Here is a 19,448-nt window from a genome sequence, read left to right as displayed (position 1 = left end):
CAGGGCCCCGGGAATCCTCTAGAAAATGGCTGCCTCCCGCCTTACTCAATGGGGGACACACCAGCTGCACTGAAATGTCAGAGGGGTTTGCACAGCTGACAAGTTGCTGAAAATGGAGCATGGCAGCATCGCCATAAATTCTCTTTATCCAGCCAAGTGCAGCTTAATATAGACTTAGCTGCGCGGTCTGCCTCCCGCACTGAGATCGAGAGCTGCCACAGCTCATGACCAAAACATGAACTCGTCCATTTAACCGATTGAACTACTGCTAGTGAGGGGGGGGGAAAGAATTTTTTCCCTTAACATTGATCTTTCTCTTTAGGTTTAAAAAATAATACAAGAAGAACGAACATGTCTGAAATCGGCCAAAACTCTGATGAAGAAGTGTGTCCTGAGGACATTGATGAAGATGAAATCCTGGCAAACCTGTCCCCTGAGGAGCTAAAGGAGCTGCAGAGTGAGATGGAAGTCATGGCCCCAGACCCTGAAGTCCCAACTGGGATGATACAGAGGGATCAGACGGAGAAACCCCCCACGGGAAGCTTCGACCACAGGTCCCTGGTTGACTACCTGTACTGGCAGAAGGCATCCAGACGCATGCTCGAGGATGAAAGAGTTCCCGTCACTCTCCTGCCCTCTGAGGTAACGAGCTAAAAATCACAAATATTTATTATGCATCTGCTGTGGGATCTGCTTTAATACTTTAACCTGCCTCTGTTTGTACCGTACCTTACGTAAGGGATGAAAACAAATTCAAATCCATCCTAAAAGCCTCAGCAGTGGCAGGATGCAGCTTGGATTGATGTCAGAGTTAGCAATTTTTAAATGGCTTTGCCTAAATATTTACTTAACTTTTTAATATAAGAAAATCCTAAATCCTTTCAGTGAAGCAAATCACTGAGAAATTGTCATAAAATCGGTTTGGAGGATGTAACTCAGATTTGTTTGACTTTACGTATGGAAAACCACCATATTGCTTTTCCATAGAAGACTATGTTAATCATATGTATTAAACTAATTAATTGACAGAATTTAATGTCATACTGGACAAAACCCCAAAACGCTGTGTTTAACAATGTGAAACATTCACTAATGACCAAGCATGCAAACTCCACAAACTAGTGCAACCCTTTTCAATACAGGACTTAAATTTATTCTACTATCCCTATGACTTTGAAATAAAGTGAAGGTCATACTTAGATATTTTTCATGATGAAGGCCACACTTTAAAACAGGTTAATAAAATGGAAATATGGCCAGACAAAACACAGCCATACCTGAACCTAAGTGAATTTAAGATAACTGATTTTTTTTTTTTTTTTTTTAAAGACTAATGGTTTTGCTATTACGCAGCAGCACAGTTCATCACAGACTTCCCAGGGCAGATTTCATGGGCTGCCTCTGGGGAGGGGGAGAAATCTGTGTTTTTTTCCCTCCCGTGCAACACTTTTACCCTCAAAGAAACAAGTTTTTCTAACACTTCTGAGGTTAAACCTGGAATGTGAGCGTAGAGCTGCCTGCTGCATTTGCAACTGGTCAAGCGATCGGGTGCTAAACCCAGCCACTACCACAGCAAATGGGAACCGCAGCCCCGAGGGCAGAAGTGACTGCCACAGTCTTATCTGACTGTAGGTGAACCACAAGTTATGACACTGCCTTGCCCGAACAAGTGCAAACCTTTTGGGAAAATTATTTATTAGTGCTTCATCCGTATTTCTCAGTGATGGAGGATCCACTTGCAAAAAAATGCTTGAAAAAAAATCTCAGCTAGGAAGGTCTCTGGAGCTGGTGGGAGTTTGCAAATAATTTTATTTTGATGCTAGAAGCCCCGCTGCCTTGCAACAGCTGTGTTTAGAGTCCAGTTCCCTACCTCTGGACCCAAAATAAAACTGAGCTAATGTTTTGCTTTATCTTCACTGACATGCTTCTTTAGCTGTGATGCTCCAGCAGGTACCAGAGCCTTGTTGTCTCATGTGCTTGATGACTCCACTGTTGTTACAATGTGCCTCCTTCACTCCTCCTGGGGCTGAGCAAACAGCCAGCAGTTAGCAATGATTTGCAGTGGTTTGTAGCATAGGAAATAAAACTTTCTCTTTTGTCGAGGAAACAATAAAAATTATGCAAAATCCAGAAAGACACTTCGGATCGGAGACTCTTAACTCCCAGAAGGGTTCAAGAACCACCTTAACATAGCATTAAATATGTACAGGACTTAATTGTCAGGATTTAATTTTAAAGGCAAAGATGAGAAACTGGTTTGCAGCTGCTTTAAGAGCAATTGTCCCTGTGTTCCCAGGCAAGCCAGCACAGCCCTGGCTGACAGGCAATGACACTTTTGAGGGTTATTCTATAATGTATGGGCATAGAGGTATCTAAATCCAGCCGTTACATGCTTATTTGAGCAGAAAGTTAATGTAACAAAGCCATGTTCAATTATTTCAGCTGTTTTTGTCTTCCTCAGAGAAGCGCTGCGGAGGAGGTGGAAGGAAGGGCCGGCGGCAGCGGTGAGGTGGCCAGCGGGAGGGGGCCAGCAGCAGAGGGAAAAGAGAGACGGTACCAAAATGAGCACTTGTCCAACTCAGGAACACAGTTTGGGGGTGCAAAGAAAGATGGAAGTGATAAGGAGAGAGGGGAAGAGGAGGAAGAGGAGGAGGAAGAGGAGGAAAAGGAAGATGAGCCTGAATTGGAAACAAAGGAGACTTGCACCGATGAGAACAGTCACAGCGATCGGATAAGTAAGAAACCAGGTACAGAATCAGGAGAAATCACACAAAAGCCAAATGAAAATGAAAAGAAAATATCAAAATTAAACATCCCCCAAAAGTTAGCATTGGATACCAGCTTCATGAAGCTAAGTGCCAGGCCTTCAGGAAATCAAACCAATTTAGAAGACAGTTTGGAGAAAGTCCGAAAAAACAACCCAGACATGAAGGAGCTCAACCTGAACAACATAGAAAACATCCCCAAAGAAATGCTGATAGACTTTGTCAATGCTATGAAAAAGAATAAAAACATAAAAACGTTCAGCTTGGCCAATGTAGGGGCTGACGACAACGTGGCGTTTGCGCTGGCCAACATGCTGCGGGAGAACAGGAGCATCACCACGCTGAACATCGATTCCAACTTCATCTCTGGCAAAGGGATCGTTGCTATCATGAGATGCCTGCAGTACAACGAGACGCTGACGGAGCTCCGCTTTCACAACCAGCGGAGCATGCTGGGCCACCAGGCAGAAATGGAGATCGCCAGGCTGCTGAAAGCCAATGCCACCCTCCTTAAAATGGGCTATCACTTTGAATTGCCGGGGCCCAGGATGGTGGTGACCAACCTGCTCAGCAGAAACCTGGACAAGCAGAGGCAAAAGAGGCAAGAGGAGCAACGGCAGCAGCAAATGAAAGAGCAGAGAGAGTTGATAGCGATGCTGGAAAATGGACTTGGGTTGCCTCCAGGGATGTGGGAAATGCTGGGGGGACCACTGCCCCAGCTGGGGATGCACGAACCCCCGCAAGCCCCCAAACCTCCCGTCCCCACAGCTGTGTCTCTGAGCAAAAGGCAGGAGAGCGCGAGGCAGCCAGCTCCTGAGCAGCCGTGCACAGAGAAGCCCGTCAGCTTCAAAGTGGTCAAGCTGAAGAAGATTCAGCGCAAACCTGCTGTGCCGGAGTACGTTGAACCTGCTGAGAAAACCAACCTCAGAGATGTCATCAAAACACTTAAACCCGTTCCCAGGAGAAGGCCACCTCCCCTGGTTGAAATAACCCCAAGAGATCAGCTACTAAATGACATTCGTCAGAGTAACGTTGCTTATCTTAAACCGGTGAGTGCTCGGCGGTGGTGCTGAGGGGTGGGAATCGCGCTTGCCCAGTGCGCCCCCGACCTGGCGTTTGTAATGTTGACTGTTCAGGGGGGCTTGCACCTGCACCCGATGTGCCTTGTCATCGTTTTGCATCAGGCTGCCATCCCTGGGATGCAGGTGGTGGTTCCCCCGGGCAAAACTAGGGTACAGCTGGCACCCAGAAATGGCAGCAAGGGCCTCGCGCATCCTTGTCGACATCCGTAAAAGTGAAAGAAAGGAAATTTACTTGGGAGATAAACCACAGAAACTCAAGGTTAGCTACTAATAATAGCCTGTTAGTTATGATAGGCAAGTGCCATTATAAGATGTTTGTTTCAGGAGAGTAACAGGTACTATTTTTCACATTAGTCTGTTCTCAGTCCCCCATAAAACCCATGTTTCTTTTTTCAGTAGCTGTGTTTTTCTTCAGCTCTCACAAGCAGGAAAGCACCATCACTTAGCCCATTTCATAAATGATAAACCCAAACACTGGCAGCAACGTAGCTTAACCCCTAAGTCACCTAAGAACCTGCACAAAGGCAGGAGCCGGGTTTCCAGCATCATGCTGGAGCTGCCAGGCTCCTTCAGCGCTGCCGCCCACCCGCCGGGGCAAGGCTCTGCAGTACAGTCGTGGTCCGGGACCGCTTTTGGTGGTTGGGCTGCTTTACATGAAATTAAAGCTTTAGTGTGAGGGGAAATTTAGTATATTTCTTTAAGATTTATTTTCTTTCTATAGAGTTACTATCTGTAATGGTGATACTGCCAAAAACCCTTGCTATAATATTTTTCTGTGTGTTTGAGCCTTACATTTCGACTTGCAACAACAGGATCAGTACAAGATGCTTTTTCTCAGCTGCCTGAAGACGTAACGCATTTTTACAGTTGCCTAAAAACATTTCAGATAAAACAGTTGGTCCTCTGAAATACTTCTTGGTGGCAAAAGGCCCAAACGGTGTTCTTTTTTTTATTTTTAAAAATACCAGGTTGAAAAAATTGTCGATAAGCTGATAAAAAGCAGGGAGGATCGGGGCTAAATTTACCTGGGGCACACAGATATACCCACCCTGAAATGTAGCCTAGTGCTAACAGGAAAAAAATTAGATCCATTAGCGGTGAAGGTGGAGCGAGGTTATAAGAAGAAAGTAGTTATACCACACCATTTTTTTATATTTGTTTTCAAGTAAATCTTTGCCACTGAAAGTGCTCAGTGGTCACAACTCCAGTGTAAATGTGAGCTCAACATCATTGTGGTTTTGAGAATCCAAGTCCCAAACTGCAATAACTGTCTGGCTCTTACTTGGGTACCAAATTCATGGGCCACTTCTCAAAATGCTGGCCACCAGATTTAACCTTTTGTTTTCCTGAAGTGTTATAGTTCCTTGCATTGTACCATCATTCAAGAAATACTAAAAGCTGACAGATCTATTCGTAGCTAGTGCAGTTGATGCATGTGTTTGTGTTGCTAACACTAGAGGGACAGGGCAGAAAATCCTTTGCAATTAAAAATGGTCAAGTAGTATTTTGTAATTCATATTTTGTTTAATATTTTAACAGTGGGCCACATTTTGCTTTCATTTATACCTACACAGAAATAATTATTCCCTCAGTAATTCCAGAGAGAGTAGTTTGTCCTGAAATGTTGGCAGGGGCAGGTTCTGCAGTGCCTTCTGACCCTGGTCCACCCTTAACATGACCATTCCGCCCCTAAACCAAGTTTTGGGGTTGTGGTGCTCTGCTGGGCACAGCCTTCATTTTGCACAGCAAACGATTAGGAAATCCAGGTGCTGCCAGGGAGCAGTAGTGAACCCCAGCCATTCCCCCCCAAAACCATGGGAGGCTTTTATAAACGAGGGCTGTGGGGTTTGGGGCAGAGGGATCAATTCATGGCCCATCCTAAATGGGCTAGATAACAATGCTATCACAGCCCACAAAGAGATGAAGCAATGGACACATAGTGGGGTTTGGGGGTTGGTTTTTGGTTGCTGGGGGTTTTTTTTGGTTTTGGGCTTTTTTGGGGCTTTTTTTGTCCTCTGTCATCAGGCTACGTGGCTTGGATTTGGGGCATTACAGTGTTACTCCCGCCTGCCTGCAGTAACTCCCCCTTATGTGGTAACTCCTTATTTCCCTCGATATCCTCAGCTTCATCTCTAAAATGGGGTTTTACTGCTTGAGCCAAGCTGGGCATTTATTCGCTCTGTCGCAGGACTTGCTGCTTGAAAACTGATTTACTGGGCATTAAGCATCACAAACAGCAAATGGGGAACTAAACCCAAAATAAATTCCCAAACGGATGCAGCCCTTTGGAGCTCCCAGCTGTTATACTGTTGATTTTTTTACAGTTTCTGAAGGTTTATATTAAACTAAATTGGCTTGGGAAATAAGACTGAGAAATTTCCTCCTCCTAATACTTAGTGTCCTTGTCCAGGTGCCATTGCCAAAGCAGCTGGAGTGAGAGACCAGACTGACCCGGATAAAACAACTTGGAATAAAGACTATTCAAGTTTTGCTTACAACTGTTTCAGCAGATGTTTTCTGCAGAACCCAGGTGGTATATACGACTCTTTGGGAACAAAGCTTGCAATACACACTTTTGTAAGTGTGGTGAAAATGGCTGGCATGGGAAAAGTCAGTGCTAAGTGTTTCCATCAGGTATCAAACAATCCCGCTGCCATCTGTCTGCCAAGTGGATTTGAGGCTCCAGTTTGTTGTGGGAGTATTTTCTCAGAGGCATCAATAACCTTGTCTTTCTAGTTTGTCAGCAAACTGTTCTGCTTCCACGTTGTCCTTCTGCTGCCAGATTCTGCAGGAACATGCTGTGCTTTATCTTATCTTTCTTTTCACACACATGCTCCCTTATTCTTCTCTTGTCCATGAGAAATGTATTGGTTTCCATGTACACAGCTTCATTTTTTAGGCTAAGGAAACAGAAATAAAATAAAGCTCTCTCGTTAAGTTGTGTGCAGCACTTCCATGGCTAACAAGATGCTCACCGAACAGAACAGCTGCTCTGGTACATCAAACGCCTTGGCTTGATGGTTTCAAACTACCTCTGTTTCAGAACATAGTCAAGTTGGTATTGTACCTGATCAGCATATAAATGATATCTTTCCCCAAGATTCATCTCTCTCCATGATGTATTCCTTAATTACAGTGACCTTGGAGCTCACTGAAATGTTGTTTCGGGTCTCTCTCCCCACTGTTCATGTGGCAGGAGGATAAGCCTTCCCCCTCTCTCTGCCAGAGGTTTAAGAAACGCATCATTCATCCTAGTACGGGGTGTGAAGAGCATGTCTCACCTCTAAAAGGGCTGGGTGGGGTTAAACCTGCATATACACAACTTCAGTTCTTCCTTGATTTTTGTGAAATTGTTTTCCTTCCCTTTTAATCACATCAGATATTTTGCTGCAAACTTTTTTTATAAAGCAGCTACAGGTAAGTCACCTTCTTGTGGAACACATCCATGAGAGACCACTTTGTTTTGGGGTTTTGTTTGGTTTTTACAGCTAAAGGCACAGGGAAAGAACAAAGCCTTTCTCTTTGCTAACATGCAGCTGCCCTGCCTTCCAGTGGTTGATACACGTGCTCAAAAGGCACATCTTTGCAGCTCCCAGCAGGATTTCTTTCAGGTGAGTTGCTCCTGCCTGTAACTCTTAGCAACCTTCCCCTGGCAGCTAAATCCCAGTCCTACCCTGCTCCCCCATCCCATGTTTATTACAATAGTCCTGTAGTATCAGCAATGTCTGGGACCTCTTTGAATGCAAGGTGGACTCCACTATCGTTAGTTCAAATTTTCATTTGTCCTTGCCCTTTCTGTGTCTATTACCTGGTTTCTTTCAAATCTCCCATCTTCCAAACTTGTAAAGCTCCTTCTCGGCTCTGCTTGTCTGCAGCTGTAACATCGCAACTGTAACAACCTGGGAAACCTGGTTGATGTATTGTCTAACACATAGCAAGTAAGTTTTTCAGTATCCCATAAGGGGGAGGGGAGAGTCATTAAAAGGGAAGTAACATTTCCATTGCACCTGTTTCATACAGCCCTGTCTCTTCCTAAAGGATAAACGCAGGAAAGAGAAGGAACTTGGTACTTCCATCCAAGCCCTCGCATGGAGAACAGCAGCAAATGACAAGTGCAATGAGCAACTCTCCTCTCCCCGAGAGCTCTTTGAGCACACTGCTCTCTACACTGGGTTCAAGGCCAGGCTAGTGCAGCTGGGACACGGAAGGACAAAGGAAAGTATAATACAGTGCTTTATAATCTCCAACTCAAGCTGCCAGGCGCAAACTACCGCTACAGCAGAAGCAGCCAAAGCAGCAGTGCTGCCGCAGCTGCCAGGTACTCCCAGGGAATATACAGCAGGACCTGTGAAGCCCTGCTCTGATCCGCGTGCTCCCACCCAGCAGCCTCTTGAGCCATCGCAGGAGGAGGGAGGCAGCTCAGTAAGAGATCACACCAGTAGTTTGACTGCAGCAGAGCTGGCTTCCTAGTACTGCTCAAGGCACAGCTCCCAGTAATCCTAGAAGCAGAAATCCCTCTCAGGTAATTAAAAGAAATGAAAAATCCCTGTTAAGTAAAGTAAAGTTATATAAGAGACGGAAAGAGCATGAGCAAATGCCTTAAGTACTACTCCTCTGTAAGGAGCAAGAGCAAGGCTGTAATATTCCTGCAGCTCAGAGGTCCCTCGTGCCTCAACAAAGTCAATTCAGACACTTCAGCGCTCAAAGCGAGCAGCTTAATCTCAAGCATGGGCTTGCAGCAGGGTGACAACAGGTCTCCCACCGCCACTCCAGGGATTTCCACCAACCGTACAAACAGAGACCAGCTCAAGCTTCCAACCCCTTTCCCCAACCTGAAATAAATGCGCTCAGTAATCACCATTAGAATTTATTTTTAACTGTGCAGTTTTTAAAATTCTACAGTAATGATGAAGTCATAAGCTACTACGTTCTTTAAGTGTGGAAACAGTTTTCAAAAAAGACCATGCGCTACAAGTGAGGAACAGCCCATTGACTCTTCAGCTGGAATATACAAACATTTTCAATAAATACTGATCACTTTAACACTTAATGGAATGACATGTTCAGATTTCTACAGAGTTCACTATGGAAACAGCATGGTAAGTTACATAAAAGCTTCAACTTTAAGGATCCTTGCCTTTTTGTTAAACTAATTACTTTGTTAGAAAAGAGAAATGCAAGAACATTTGAAATGGAGTGTCACCTGGACAACTTCTTCCCTCCCTGTTGTTGGTAAGCTCCTGTTATCAAGATTATTCCATCAGAGCCAGCAGTTAAGTTAAAATATATATATATAAAAGAATCCCCCACACCACTTTTGGTTGTTACAGGCAAATATCTTCATGAATTTGAAATGGATTTTCAAGAACTGCATCTTGACATTTATTGCTTTTACTTGTAAACCTGAAATCCAGTTTATTCCTTTGAAGGGTGTCAGAAGTACAGAGTCAGTGAGATGCATGTTTTACTTATACCTTTGCATTCTGGTTCAGAAGAAAGAAAAAGATAACCCACGCTCGAGAACACACATACACCTCCATCTACAAAACAGCCTATACAGACTAAAGCAGAACAAGGTAAGTCCTAAAGTAGCAGTATTCAAAAACATCAATAGGGTAGAAACCTAGATCATCCAACATATCTGAAAACTTTTTATTTCTCCCATGCTTGGCCACAGTACACTAGTATGCAGGAAGTTTGACTCTCCCGCAGAGAGGAGCAGTTCCTCTATATCAAGATTTTAAAGAGACCAAAGGTGCTTTTTACTGGAACTGACAGAGGCACAGTGCCAGGTATATTCTTCATGCTTAGATCTATTTAGACTGTTTCCCGACTGCTAAAGGAGGAATGTGAGGTGAGGACAGGAACTCATATTTGTTACAAGTATTGCACAGTTTTACTGCTTGCCAATTAAGCTATCAAACGTGGTCTCAATACAGACCACTTGAGTAAGGGATGTGGAGGATGCAAGAGATACCTACTTTTGATACATTCCAGCTCACCTTGAACGATGCCAGCCTGAGGGTGCTACCCAGCATAAACTGCTAAACTGCCACCTTGTAGAGCTGAGATGAAAGGTGTGTTACTTTTAATAGACAAATTTGCTACAAGACAGTTTAAGAGATTGCATTCCAAAGGTTTCCATCTCTTCCTCCTCTACCCCCCAGAAGAAGAGACAAGCAAACACGTTTAATTAGTATGTATTTGTGTAAACACCAGAACATTTTGCTATACAATAGAAAAAGTTGCTGCTCTTATGTTCTCAGAGGAGCCCTGAAGATGCTTGGAATACCTGTATCCTGCAACTATTAATCTGTACCACGTGCATTTCCTGTTTTGTACACAAACTGAAAGCAAGCTTGAACAATAGTAAATAGCAACTACACTCCTGCAACAGGTAAAAATGCTGTGTTGCAGCTGCTTACTCCTTCACTTTAGATATGTAGTCAGCCAGTTTGTTGATACTATCCTCTTGCTGTTCTAGAGCATCCAGTATGATGCCCATTGGGGTCTTCTTCAAGCCTATTCCTTCCATTTTGTTCTCCAGCTTGTTCTTTATGTTTCGGAGTCTCAGAGAAGCATGGACAAACATCACTGCATGACAGAAACACACTTATTAATTGTTAATGCCCAAAGAATGCATAGTTTTTGCAGCATTCATCTTAAGATACACTCTAATGCCATGACATCACTGGAAGAAGTCTTAATGACTGCCTAAGTAACCACAGGTACCCATTTAATAATAACGTTAAAGAGGGCTTGTGCTGTTTTGTGCCCCCTTCCCCACAGTTTTGTTTTGGGATCATTTAAATAGATAGTAAAGGCAACCACCAGTTCAGACTCTGCAGACTTATCTGACAAAGCTCAAGTCACATGGCCCTAGCCTCCCAGAGGAGAGGAAAAATACTTACGGAGGAGAGGAAGTGTGATCCCAAACATGAACACCATGACATCTCCCAGATAGGAAATCAGGAAGTAGCTAGACAGCATGATGACCACTACAAATGTGGTTGGGTACTGCTTCTTCAGTCTGCGGAGTATATCCTTGTTGTGTGATACCCACACAAACCCCATGAACACCAGCACCACCACAGTACCGCCAATAAGCATATTCAGGGGACTCAGAAATCTGGAGAGAAGGGGGGAGAGAAAAAAAAAGTGCACCCCATTTAAGAGCCTTCATGACTTGTGTCCATATAGCAAACATCTAGCTCACTGGTAACTCATTACTAGGAAGGTAAGGCATTAAAAACTCAGTTGTTGCTGTCAAGACCTTTATCAACCTCAGATTTTTAGGCAGAAGCTAAATAAAGCAGCAAGTACAACTGAACAAGCAACCCTTAGCAGTGAATTCAGGTAATCATTGTCTTTACAGTCTCTTCCTGAGCATAGCTTGGGATAATGAGAATTCCTGCAGCACCTCATCAACAGAAGTACTTACCACTAGGACCCTTACCTGTACTTTCATTCGATATCAAACCCAGAGTTAGAAAATCCCAAGAGCAGATGGAGATAACTAGTTGCTCAAGGGATTGCTCTTTTCCCTACGCACGACCAAACCAGGCTCAGTCTAGGCCTTCAGATGAACTAGCTTTTCTTATTATCTTGTCTAGGTTTGCAAAATGGGTAAGGTAGGAAAACCTTGAGTAAAGCAAGTTATTTCACTATTTCTTATTTAACTTTTCTATTGGTTTACACCCAAATATAATAATTTTATGTACCTGCAGAAGGAGCTTACCACCATCAGCACAACAGATGGAAGCCCAGGCTCAAGGAAGCATGCCTTGAGAGTCAGAAGGAACCAGAGTATGGGATAAAGGTCTTGTAGGAAGAAGAGCCAGGCCTGGCAAGAGTCACTGCTGAGGTTTGTGTTCTATTACTGTTATCAGAGTTACCAAGCAAACCAAGCCATCAAGTGGATCAGCTTTGGACTATAAACAGTAAGTCCCTTTTTTGGACCAGGGCAAGAACATCACCTGCTCAAACCACCTTCCCAAGTATTTAGAGCTTGTTTAGAGTCAGACTTTCAGCAATAAAATTTGCTTGGTTTGTTTCTGTACATGCACAAAGTCCAGGCTCTCTTATATTTCACTTGTATAGCAATAAGTTATGTCACTTCATGTACATTCTGATTTACTTGCTTGTACGTGCACTGATCTAATTACAGCAGCTGAGGGCTGAGCTGTTACAACCAACAGCAGCATAACTGCCATGATAAAGCCAGAGGTAGTCAAGATTTCTTCTCGTAGGCTTTGCAGTCAGTCTTACTGTTCCAAAGCTAACAGGCACAATGACTCACCACTCCACCCCACTGCTGAGGAGGATGCTATGGTTTGTGGTCTGTGCTTCACATCCAGCACAGGCAGAAGAAATTTGTTGCTGGACTGGTATGCCAACACTCTACCTGTAGTGCCAGAGAGTATTTTCCTAGAGCAGGAAGAACCCCCAAGAATTACTTCAGAGCAGACACTGGCTCTTGACTCTTTCAAGTCAGTTGTGCCAACAAGAGACGGGACAACTGGATGAAAAGAGATTAAAATTCAGACCAGTTCCCCACCTGCTTCTGCTACTCATGCTGAAAAGCCAACAGGGCTTTTTGGAAGTGGTGATAGGGCAGACTTGCTTGTTGCATCTGAGTCACTCCCTGTAGCCAGCCAGAATATATTTAGCTCTGAATTGTCAATCTAAAGTTTCCAGGCTGGAAAATGTGAACAGCATTGCTCTGGAAGGAAATCAGTTTAATTTGTGCTCCTTTGCAGCAGGAGAAGGGTGACTGGACTGCACTAGTGACTGGCTTGCATAGGAACTACTGAACACAGGAGATTCTTAAAAGTAGAAGTTACCTCCACATCACAGCTGTCTTGCAGCAGAAATGACCAAACTTACTCAGACACCTCAGAGCAACCAATTTTTTGTCACCACAAATCTATGGACAAGATACTCCTGCAATTAACAAAGGGCTAGGCAGAGCTTTGCTCTACATTTTTCATGTGTCTAATAAATACTCTCAAAGCTCTATCTTCCCTACCCTTCCCTCTACTTTCATTACAACCTCAGAAACCGGTACAGAAGAGCAGTGCCTCCATATTTATGAGGAAAAGACCAAAGACTTCTCTGCTCTATAGCACTTTCTGGTATTACACAGGTTCTGTGTAACTGACTAGCTGTAAGGGATATGAAGGGGCGGGGGGGGGGGGGCGGGAGCAGAAAAGCATTCAAAAGATCCCACTTCCCTGGGGAAAGTTATTTGAATTACATGTTTTCTGAAGTGGGCTGCATTCCAACGCGTACAAGGAAACAGTGAACATAAGTATCACATGAAGTCACTCAGAGCCACATGAAAACAGATGGGGATAGCAGTTGCTACTAAAAACTGGTATTCAAATTATCAGCCATGTGTCCACAGACTTCAGTACTCTTGATTACAGTACTGGATAGAGTGTCATATGCCAAGCTCCCCTTTATTGCTTGACTCGCCCACAGCACTATCTAAAGACTCTCTGAGAAATCTGTACATAGAAGCTTCTTTTCCAGCCAAGCCATTTTTCAGGAAGGCAGACCTCCGTTATCCAGTTTTGCTTAGATCTGTTGGCACACTGCTCTCGCTAACACAATAGCTAAAGACTAAAAAGGAAAAAACACAGACATGTTATTTTAGAACACTAGTGTTTGGGAAAAAAAAAAAAAAAAAAAAAAAAAGGGCTGTATGACAGCCCTAGAAGTCACGTTATAGTTGGAACCACTAACATTGATATTGATCTTATTTACATAAAGATCAGAACACAATATGCCAAATTCATGCTCAGGCTGGAAATCTTTCAAAGCTGCGGAGTCAAGGTAAGTGACCAGCCATTAAGTATGTTACAAGATACTTTCTAAATATAATTCCCTTTAGCAGGGATTTATGAGACTTCTCAAATACCTAAAAACGTAATGCACAGAACTATTAGCATGGCAGCAGTGAGGTAACTTGAGTTTACACTGCTCAGATGACTTAGGGGAAGAAAAACTCTTTTGGGGGTTGGAGAAGAAAACCACTGACTTTCGCAACCCTGAAAGGAGTCAGTACAGCAGGACTACATAGCACTTTGGGAGTGCTAGTCACCCAGAGCACCTTAACCAGATTATGTCCTTCATTGCTCTCTGTGATGAACAAGGTATAACTCTGGTAGGATGCTGCGACCTTCACTACAGCTGGGACAAACTGGCAAGAAAAAGCTGTCACCTAGATTCAGTTCCAGCAGTGTTGTAGGCTGACATGCAATCACACTCCTACCACCCTTCAGAGACCAGGTTTCCTTCAACATCTGCTTTGATACAAAGTAAAGAGATGGGAAAAATAAAGAACATTAAACATCCTGCCTTGCTGCAGGACACAGGCATTGTCCTGTGCCACATGTCCCCACTGGACACTATCTGTGGAAGTAGTATCAGAATACAGCTGAGATGCCAGCAGCTGGGGGTGCAGTTCTGTGGGAAGTAGTACTGGCAGCTACCTCTGGGCAGAAAAAGCAGAATATGTTTTATATATATATATGTATTTTTTTTTTTACCAGATTCACATTTCTTTGGTATAAAAATGACATTTCTTTTTCATGCATCACAAGAAAGGAAAGCCCAAAGAGCTCTGCTTCCAGTGACTTACTACATCACCTCTTCTTGTCAGGTTATTTCCTATCTGCAGTTGTGCGCAGCCTTATAGCAGAAGTGAGCGGTTACTGAGAGAATATACAGCTAAAGCGTAAGGGGAAAAAAAAGGGCAAGATGCATCCTTTGTGTGAGACAAGAAGCTTCTAGCAGCATGAGCCCAGAAATAGGATAGCCACATAAAAAGCAAAAGCAAGCTAGCTTCATCCTTAAGTCATCTCCATTTTAGATGACTGTCTCAGAGTGATTATTCAGCAGTTGCTGTCACATCTGTTTCTTCTGCACGTGACCAGGCAAGCCTGAACAAAGGCACTAAGCATCAGACTTGCAGTCATTGAGAACATTTTTTTACTTGAAGCAGCTCAGTTAGGCCATTACATACAATAAGCATGAAAATTCCCTTTTAGAAGACCTTCTGCTCCATCATGTTCCAAGTGGTGGGCAGGTTAGAACTTTTAAATGCTTCCTTCCTCATTTGTATTGATTTAAATAACTTCAAAGTTCTGAGTCTCCTCTTCCCATACTTCCAGCTTCACTGAGTTTATACAGATGTAGCTAGAAGCAGCACTTAAAAACTATATATGGCATGTTGTCCCAGGTGACAGCCCTCAGCATCCGCAGATTTAATGATGCTTCTTTACTTACTATTGCTCACTTACATTGCTTTGAGAACAGGAAACAGATTCATTTCTTCAGAATTGCCAGACCTTTATGAAGCTATGTATTAACATTGCTTTAAAACATATGTTGCATCATAATGTGTTTTGCATGCTCGTGCTTAATCTTTCATTAGGCATTAGAGAAACTAAGCATTTTGCTGCTCCGAAGTCTTCATGTTGGCAAGGCAATCACTGCAAGCACGTCAGCTAGGGTAGTGGTCTGGGGGGGGGAGAAAGAAAACTCAAAACAACCACACACATTGATTGCTGGGGTTGTGCAGATGGGCAGTAGGTGTTTTAAAGAAGAAGTGATAAAGGAAAGAGACATCAAACCTCAAGCTGCAGGGAAGACATTATGCCCAAAGAGGCTGAAGACTCTCTTAGACGTGGCACTCTGAAATCCAGTACAGCTTTTAATACTGTTAGATTTAGAAACCAATTTTTAGCAAGCACATGGCAACAAAGGCCTAGAAGAAATTAGTTCAGTTTAAGTAGTTAAGTTTGAACTGCAAGACAGAGAAGCCTTGTTGGAGTAGGTGAAAATACAGACAAATTCCACTTATTAAACAAACTTGATTGTTTGAGGGGAGTTGCAAGCTGTTGTGGGAGGCACTGATTTTAATAATAAATATCTGTACAGCACTCAACGGCAGGACCTTGGCTCAGAGTAAGAACAGGCAGTCCAGTTCCTATACAACTGGGAGAAAGGGCACAATTTCATTTAGTGAAGATCTTCATTTTCATCAGCAGTCTACTGCAACACACTTTGGCCGGGGGGGGGGGGGGGGGGTTGGCGGCAGGGCTGGGCAAGCACACTAGTCCAGATTAATTCTTAAAGGAATTTGCAGAGCAGGGAGGGTGGAAGATAACAAGGCTGCTACCACCTGCCTGCATTAGAAGAGCAGCACTAACTCAGTAGTTTTAGTTTCTTGTTCACTGATTTATTATTTTCTATCTAGTCCCATAGGCTGAAAGTAAAACTACTTTATTGCAAAGCAGAGATCATTTACATGTAAGAGTAGCTATCAGAGAAGGCAAATGGAAGAAGAAAGGCGAGGAAATGATGATGTAGAGACCATTACAATTCCACTACGTTCACAGTAATATTATTCCAGTACCTTGTAGTGAGATGGTAAAAGACTGGAGAGGTCAACCTTGTTGAACAAGAGCCAGTAAACTGAAGCCATGGCAATAAGCACTGTACTTCCTGTATCAAGAAAGCTCTAGGCTACAATTTCCATGTCAGCTCAGCACCACCACAGCTACCAGGTATTACAGTAGCTGAAAATACATCTCTGCATTACAAGTCTGTCTATATAATTAGATGGTTTAACAACAGGTAGAGTTGGTCATGGGCTAAGTTTAGTTTTGATCACAGGAAGACCACTACATTAGCAGTTTCAATAATCCTGCCCTTAGGCCTGTATACAGCCCTGGAGTTCCTAAAAAGCCATGATTCATCACTTATCACTCAGGCATTCCTGCCCTTGGCAGAATGGAGCATAAGACAACAACTTAGTCATCAATTTAAATTTATCAGGAGAACTTTCTATAACTTTCCCATAAAACCACAGTCTGGCCAGGCAAAAAATCTTTTTAATGAAAGAAATTGATAAGTTTTTCCTCTATTGAAGTGTTCTCCTGTTTCCTTTAGAGTTCTTCTCCTGTCCTCTTTTACTTCAGTGTTAGAAGAATCAGATTCATCATATACCAAAGGCTTTAAGACATGCAATAAAAGAATATTTAAGAGCAAGATCCCACTCTAGATGTGCCTCATTCATAAGTTTTCAACTCACAGGGTTACCAGTTAGTGTTAAGATATTAGAATTGCAGTTCTGATAGTAATCTTCATCTCCTGTGGCCCTCCTTCTCCACCTCCCACCCCAGCAAAATACTGGGAAATAAGTGGGATATATACCAGCCTTGATCTGAAGAAAAAAAGATCAGCGTTCAAAAGACATAATTTAGGAGACTTAGTAAAAGGTGCTACCATCCCAGTTTTCCAGCCAGAGATATCAAAACTGTTGACATTTTCTTCCCCACCTTTTTGGGTAGAAGAGCTGTCCCACTGCTCTCCAGGGCCACTAAGATCTACCTACTTATTTATGGCTAGCTACAGCATCCCACTGCTAAACAAGGACAGATGAACACAGAAGTTTAGACCAAGGTGGTAATCTCATTTTACCAGTCTAGTAGTCTATTTAGCTGACTGCAACCTATCCCCACCAAAATTAAGAAAGCCTATGCCGCTATGCCAAACCTCTAACCATCATATACATCAGGAAGAAAAAGCAGGGTTTTCAGCCTATACTTTCACAGAGCACAGGCCAAAGATCTCTGCAACACTGAGAATCTTCACCAACTTAGATGCTGGGTCAACAGGTTTAGAAGCCCTAACAATGCAGACTGCTTAATAAAAAAAAATAAATATATATTTAAGGGAAGAATTTTAAATCTCTGCATCATACAAGATAAGATGCGCTTCAGCCCAAACCACTCTGGCCTGGTGGCTGGGCAATTCTCCAATTTAAGCATTTGCGCATTGTTTGTTGTGAAGGTGGAGTATTCCAGTTTCCACATTAAAAGCTTAACCGCTAGCCTCTGCTGCGTGTCTTGCTTAAGAGCTTTCTGACCAAAGACCCTAAAGCAAAACTTGAAGAAGAGTCACACAGGCACTGATTCAAAACATGATTATAAGGTTATTTCCTAATTCTCTTCAGGAAAGCTGAGCCTGACAGAACATCATCCCAGCAGATGGTATTGCCTCGAAGGTCTCAATCCTGCCCACCAAGATGAAATGAATGGGTGCCTTATTTATTTTATATTAAAGGTTTTCAACATGCTGTAGCTCAGAAATAAAAAAGGCTTGCTCTGTCCCCTGGCCATAAGCTTAGAACTGTAACACAGAGCCAAATTAATCTTTTTTTTTTTTTTAATTAAAAGTGAAGCTTCTCTCAGCTTGAGCACTCACACTGGCCAGACTGCGCGAGGAAGCACACATCACCGCACAGGACGCCGCTCGGTTTTTCAGAGCGGTGACACCTACCACACAGCCCCGCGACAAGCTGGGTGCCTGCAGCCCCCTCCCCTGGGCCAGGGGGCTTGCCATGGGGGGGCACGGGGGAGTCCTCAGGTGGCTCAGACCCCCAACAAATGAATCCTAAACCCTACCCCGAACCTAACAAGCCCCCCCCTTCCACAAGGGAGGTGTAACTAGGCCTTTTTTAAGCGGCACCCGGTGAATCGGAGGTCTGAGAAGAGGCAGAGGAAGGCATCACCCCCAGCACCCCACCCGAGGCGCAGCACCACCCGCCCGGGCCTCGCCGCCCCCCGGGCCCTCCCCGGCCAGTAGCGGCGAGGCCCACGCACTGACCCCACGATGGAGACGACAGCGGCCGCCACCATCAGGTAGTTGGTCTGGTAGTAGAGCAGGTTGCTGACCACCCGGTTGTTCCATTTCGAGATGTCCTTGAAGTCGGGCCGGGCGAAGCGGTCCGAGCCGGGGAAAAAATCGTCCCAGGCCCGCAGCGGCGCCACCTGCACCTCCATGGCTGCCGCCGCCCCGCCGCCGCGCAGGCCCAGCAGCTCCGCGGCACCGCCCCGGGGCGGCTCCCGGCCCCGGCCCCGCCGCCAGAACGGCCCCGCCGCCAGCCCGTCACAGGCCTGGCAGGGGGGCGCGGCGCGGCTGCCCGCGGGCGGTGCGCAGCCCTTGTTTCCTCCCCGTTCCCTCAGCGAAGGATGCCGGCCATGTAATGCCGCATGGCGGACGCGGCTTGCGTCAGCTGTGAGACGGGCAGTCGGGGTGCGAGCGCGGCGGGGCCCGCGGAGCGGCTGCCCCGGCCGAGGGGGCGCTGGGGGTGCCGAGCCATGGCAGGGAGGCCCTGCCCGAGGGGCAGCCCCCGGCCCGGGGGCCGGCCGGTGCCAGCAGCCCCGGCGGGGCGAGCTCCCGCAGCCCAGGCGAGGGCAGCTGCTCTCGGTGCTTTGTTCCCCACGGCTCCGGTACACGCTGTCCACACGTGCACGGCACAAGGTCCCAGCCTCACCGGACCGCCATGGCGGGCAACAAAGCCCTTCTCAAAATGGAGGCCAGCAGCAAGCCACGCATCACCGCAACACCAGAGGTTGGCAGCTGCTTCTCACAGCTCAAGTGGGAAAGATTTGGATTCCTGTAGTTTTAAGAGCCTGAGGCACAGCCTTTGCAGCCCTGCTCCTCTGCCTCCTGCCCTGCGCTTAGACACCATTCCTCTCATCAGCTCTAGAGCAAAGGCTCCGGCAGGTAGAGGCTGGCCTGTGTG

At 44.9% G+C, this 19,448-nt stretch overlaps 2 protein-coding genes across 2 annotated transcripts; one reads left to right on the top strand and one right to left on the bottom strand.

The window, feature by feature from the left end:
• Window positions 1-217: 217 nt before the first annotated feature.
• LMOD3 (leiomodin 3) lies at window positions 218-9,216 on the top strand. The gene is made up of 3 exons (XM_005432568.3): window positions 218-642; window positions 2,462-3,814; window positions 6,258-9,216. The coding sequence occupies exons 1-3, from the start codon at window positions 352-354 to the stop codon at window positions 6,282-6,284; spliced, it is 1,671 nt and encodes a 556-aa protein (XP_005432625.2). The 5' UTR covers window positions 218-351; the 3' UTR covers window positions 6,285-9,216.
• Window positions 8,702-18,770, bottom strand: ARL6IP5 (ADP ribosylation factor like GTPase 6 interacting protein 5). The gene is made up of 3 exons (XM_005432567.4): window positions 18,527-18,770; window positions 10,759-10,976; window positions 8,702-10,441 (listed from the first exon to the last, which is right to left on the bottom strand). Exons 1-3 carry the CDS (start codon window positions 18,700-18,702, stop codon window positions 10,269-10,271), a joined length of 567 nt encoding a protein of 188 aa, XP_005432624.4. The 5' UTR covers window positions 18,703-18,770; the 3' UTR covers window positions 8,702-10,268.
• Between the last annotated feature and the right edge of the window lie 678 nt (window positions 18,771-19,448).

Source organism: Falco cherrug, chromosome 4, assembly GCF_023634085.1.
Source record: "Falco cherrug isolate bFalChe1 chromosome 4, bFalChe1.pri, whole genome shotgun sequence".
In the NCBI taxonomy this organism is placed as follows: Eukaryota; Metazoa; Chordata; class Aves; order Falconiformes; family Falconidae; genus Falco; species Falco cherrug.
This window is presented reverse-complemented; position numbering and strand designations above follow the sequence as displayed.

Excerpts from the sequence above, each read along its gene's own strand:
- LMOD3 (XM_005432568.3), top strand. The coding sequence starts at position 352 with ATGTCTGAAATCGGCCAAAACTCTGATGAAGAAGTGTGTCCTGAGGAC. Across the intron at positions 643-2,461 it reads TCACTCTCCTGCCCTCTGAG|AGAAGCGCTGCGGAGGAGGT; the intron begins GTAACGAGCTAA and ends TGTCTTCCTCAG. Across the intron at positions 3,815-6,257 it reads ACGTTGCTTATCTTAAACCG|GTGCCATTGCCAAAGCAGCT; the intron begins GTGAGTGCTCGG and ends GTCCTTGTCCAG.
- ARL6IP5 (XM_005432567.4), bottom strand. The coding sequence starts at position 18,702 with ATGGAGGTGCAGGTGGCGCCGCTGCGGGCCTGGGACGATTTTTTCCCC. Across the intron at positions 10,977-18,526 it reads GCTGTCGTCTCCATCGTGGG|ATTTCTGAGTCCCCTGAATA; the intron begins GTCAGTGCGTGG and ends CCTTCTCTCCAG. Across the intron at positions 10,442-10,758 it reads GATCACACTTCCTCTCCTCC|TGATGTTTGTCCATGCTTCT; the intron begins GTAAGTATTTTT and ends TCTGTCATGCAG.